The 4,674-nt window shown below is 42.6% G+C and overlaps 1 protein-coding gene across 1 annotated transcript; it reads right to left on the bottom strand.

The window, feature by feature from the left end:
* Nucleotides 1-1,085: 1,085 nt before the first annotated feature.
* On the bottom strand, nucleotides 1,086-3,155 carry LOC118349662. Its single transcript, XM_035695178.1, has 4 exons — nucleotides 2,983-3,155; nucleotides 2,587-2,719; nucleotides 2,268-2,370; nucleotides 1,086-1,420 (listed from the first exon to the last, which is right to left on the bottom strand). Exons 1-4 carry the CDS (start codon nucleotides 3,153-3,155, stop codon nucleotides 1,086-1,088), a joined length of 744 nt encoding a protein of 247 aa, XP_035551071.1.
* Between the last annotated feature and the right edge of the window lie 1,519 nt (nucleotides 3,156-4,674).

Here is a 4,674-nt window from a genome sequence, read left to right on the forward strand (position 1 = left end):
CTCCCTATGAAAAGGGGTTCCCAACCCGTGGCCACGGGCGGAATCCAGGTCCAAACGAAGACCGCTAACCCCAAACACACGGGGCATAATTGTGTGTACTGGCCTATGAAAGCGATAAGAAAGAATGGATGTACGCACGCACGCACGAATGCACATATATGCACAAGAGCACAAGAGCACGGGCTCTTTAAGAAATGAAGGCACTGACGGGGGAAACATTTTACGACGAGAAAGCCCTTTTTAAAGTAAAACCCCGTACACCGACTCTTGAAGAAATGAAGGCAGTGACGGGGGACACGTTTTAAATAGAGGAAAGCCCTTTTAAAAGAAAAGCCCCGTCCAGTGACGTTTTCAAACGAACGCACACAAGACACGTAGGCACGCACGTAATAGTATGTACGAATGATGAATGCATGAATGAAAACCTATGTTGTTATATTTTAACCGTATGAAGTAATGCTTACAAGTCTTCGACTCATTTTAGTTTTTATGCATGTCCCTCCCCCTCACAGGAACTGCACGATCAGGATGGACACGGCCCATGGGGAAGAGCACGGAAGTCTAGGCACGAGTTTTAAACGTACGAGGTCTTTTTATTATGAGATTTTTGTTTTCCGCTGTAACCCTCTTTTATGATCAAAGCACATTTTATTTATAAACGTAGAGTCTCGCACCCTGGGGATGCAAGTGAAAAGTTTTAAACAGGACGGTAATTCCCGTCGTCCTTTTTATAAAAATATTTTAGAAAAAGTCCCACCACAAGGACGGGCGTTACAGATTCTGACCTCATGCATATAGGCTAACACCTCCTCTTGATGTGAGCTCTCCACAAGAAAACTTCTCATCCCGGAAAGGAGAGAGTCTATCCTTGACGATTCAGCTTCATCTGCCAAGTGGGACTTTCGACTTAGTGCATCAGCAACCTGGTTCACCTTCCCGAGATGGTACTCAATCTCGCACTGATAGTCGTTGATTGATTCCAACCACCTTCTCTGCCTTATGTTGAGATTTTTCTATGTGAAGAGATGCTTTAAGCTCTTATGGTCGGTGTAGACCTCACATGCCTCTCCACAAAGATGGTGCTGCTAGATTTTTAGAGCAAAAACCACTACTACAAGCTCCACGTCATCAGTGGGATACTTCTTTTCATGATCCTTCAGTTGGCGGGACACATAACCTACAACTTGCCCCTCCTGCATTGGAACACACCCTAACCCAAATTTGAAAGCATCGCAGAAAACCACAAACGACTTGCGCGACTCTGGAAGTACCAACACAGGTGTTGAGATCAACCTCTTCTTCAATTCTTGGAAGCTTCCTTCACACTTATCAATATAGACAAACTTAGAATTCCTCTTAGTCAAAGCCGTGAGTGGTCCAGACAATCTAGAAAACGCCTCCACAAATCTTTGATAGTACCCTGTGAGTTCCAGAAGCTTCGAATCTCAAGCAATGATGTAGGACGCGACCATGCCAAAACTGCTTCAACCTTACTGGGATCTACAGTCACACCTTCCTAAAAAATGACATGCTCGAGGAACCTAACTTCATCGAGCCAAAACTCACATTCGTTGAGTTTTGCATATAACTGATGTTCCCTCAAGCTTACTCAATACCATTCGTAGGTGATTAGCATGTTCCTCCAAGTTTCGAGAATAAACAAGAATATAATCAATAAAGACTACCACAAAAGAATCCAAATAGGGCTGAAACACCTGATTAATCATCTCCATGAAAGCTACAGGGGCATTAGCTAGTCCAAAAGGCATCCATTTGAACTCATAATGCCCGTACCTCGATTTGAAATCAACATTCAGTACACCCTTGTCTCTTAGTCCTAGCTGATAATAACCTCACCTCAAATCCATCTTAAAAAACGTTGTTGCGCCTTGAAGTTGATCAAATAAATCATCAATGTGCGGTAATGGATATTTGTTCTTTATGGTCACCTTGTTAAACTCTGGATAATCAATGCACATTCTAAGGGTGCCATCTTTCTTCTTAACAAACATCACGGGTGCTCCCTAAGGTGAGGAATTAAGCTGAATAAATCCCTTATCCACCAATTATTGCAACTGGATTTTCAACTCTTTTAACTCAGCTAGTGCCATTCTATAAGGATCCTTGGGCACCAAAGCCGCTCCAGGTTCTAAGTCAATTGTAAACTCATCATCACGAATAGGAGGTAATTTGGGGAGGACATCAGCATCAAGTGTACTCTCTCCAGAATCCAAAGGACAACCTAAGGTGACTTTTGAACACCATACCATCTCTCCATTTGGTAACACCACAACCATAGACTGTGGTAATGGCTCTGTGACTAAGTTTCACATTCGTGCGAAAGTAGCAGCACAAAGGATTGGGACGCTCCTGAATCCAATAAGGTACAAGCATAAAATTTATACAAGCAAACTCTCCCTGATGAGATCAAACACTATCTGCCTCTGATTCGTCCTTCCTTCACGCTGTCCTGGTCGACTCCCTTGAGCAGCATTAGGGCATTTGCGAGCATAGTGCCAAGCTTGACCGCATTTGAAACATTATGTCCCACCCTAACGACAGTAGCCTTCATGGGATCGGTTGCACCTTCTGGATACTAGGGCTCAGGCCCCCATATGCACACCAGTACATGCCTGTGGTCTTGACCCTATCCCCCACACAAATTTCTGAGGCGACCTTGAGCTGCTTCCCTCTCATGCAAAGCTCCTCCTCATCTGACCTGTTAGAGAGCCTACCAGATCACCAAACTCCTGCTCTACTATAGAGGCCACCTCAATGAAACTCTGAAAAGTCAAAATTTACAGACAAGCAACTTGCCTATGGATCTCTCGACGTAATCCCTCTTGAAAGCACTCAGTCTGCATCTCTTTAGTGGCAATGAAATGCGTTACAAACCTACTGAGCTCCATAAAATTCTAGGCATAGTACTCCACTATCATGTCTCCCTGTAGTAGACTGTTGAACTCCCTTGCCTTCTGATACCTCACTGTGTTAGGGAAGAAGCGATCATCAATCTCCTTAAAACGTTTCCAGGTCACTACTGTAAAACTTCTCAAATCCATTTCAAGGATTTTCCGCTTAGACTTCCATCTGGCGGCATCTTCTCTTTGTAGCATGTAGCTCGCATAAAGCACCTTCTGGGATTTGGTGCACATGTATATCTTGAATGTCTGCTCTAGATCCTTGATCCACCATGGCGTAATTTTGACTACAATTCAATGCCCTAGCCATGGCGTAATTCACATCGCCTTGCGGCAGCTTGTCCTCAAGAGCTTGGCCAAAAGATTCTTCACACAAAAGCATTGGTTGCCTGCCAAAACGCAACCCTTAACCTCGTTTCTTAACTCAACCAAAAGAATTTCCAAAGATTAAAGCCTAGATTTCTCGTACTGCACCTTGGTGACTTGTAGTCTTATCCAGTGTCGAACCGCTCTGATACCACCTGTGGTTCTCTTAACCCTACGTGTGATTTGGCAGGACTCGTTACACAGGGATGATGGCCACACGGGTCAGACACCCCATCACCTCGTGCAAGTGTGTGCGAACATTCAATATGTATGCACATAAATAACGTAGCAGAATAAATATAAGGCAGTCAAAAACAAAGTACAATAAAAGTTTAGGCAAATACAACCTAACACAAGGTCCTCTAAGAGGTTAATATTGTGATGCCCCAAATTCTACTTGGGATCGAACGGACATTTGAAGCGTTGAGACATGCAACACAAGGTTACCTACCCCCGTTCATGACATATAAGATGCAATATTCGCAGCAGATAATTTTGTTCTTTAGCAATACTATGCACCAAACCAAAATATCCCAAATACTTAAAACATACTTCATACATAATGATGTATTAAACAACTGAGATCACAACACTAGTCCAAAATGGTTGTGATCAAAAGAGTGTTGGAGATTGAACACCATGAATACAAGTAGTAATGAGATAACTACTGTACTACCATATACGTCGCACCATCGCTTAGTCGATCGCTTCCAGTTGGTCGATTCCCGTTTCTTCTTCAGATCCTGTAACAAGATCTACCATTCGGGGGGAATGGTAGTTGGGACTACCACAGTGAGATTTGATTACAAATCTCAGTAAGTTAACAAAAAATCTTCACACAGGTTAATGATGCATGCATGGCAGTAAAAACTTGATTGCATAATCAAATCATAAGTAATCATAGCATAACTTGACATACAACATAATATAACTGGCATAACTTAAACTGAAACTGAAGCTTAGCATGAACGTGACTTGAAACATAACATGGACTTGAAACATAGCATGAACGTAAACTTGAAACATAATATGAACTTGAAACATAACATGAACCTGAGCATGACATAACATAAATGTTAACTTGGAACATAACGTAAACGTGAACATAACATAACATGAACTTGAAACATATTCTTGTCTCATGGGATTACCATGATTGCGTGAACGTAAACTTGAACATAACATAACGTGAAATGCATGAACTTGGAATCTTATTCAATAGACTTAATCATTAAAGTGACCATATGGGTGCTACCCAGGTCCCCTTGAGCCGTGTGTCTCTGCCGATTACCGCATCACATCACAGGTTTCTATACCAGCTGTGAGTGCGTTAATACGTACTCCACAGTTGTTGTGGCCCCACGTATTCTACGTGTCACAATCGCTG

The sequence above is a fragment of the Juglans regia genome, chromosome 10 (assembly GCF_001411555.2).
Source record: "Juglans regia cultivar Chandler chromosome 10, Walnut 2.0, whole genome shotgun sequence".
Lineage (NCBI taxonomy): Eukaryota > Viridiplantae > Streptophyta > Magnoliopsida > Fagales > Juglandaceae > Juglans > Juglans regia.

Coding starts and splice junctions, on each gene's coding strand:
- LOC118349662 (XM_035695178.1), bottom strand. CDS start 3,155: ATGTGCACCAAATCCCAGAAGGTGCTTTATGCGAGCTACATGCTACAA. Junction 2,720..2,982: donor TTCTTCCCTAACACAGTGAG/GTATCAGAAGGC, acceptor GCTCTCTAACAG/GTCAGATGAGGAGGAGCTTT. Junction 1,421..2,267: donor TGTTACCAAATGGAGAGATG/GTATGGTGTTCA, acceptor TGGAACTCACAG/GGTACTATCAAAGATTTGTG.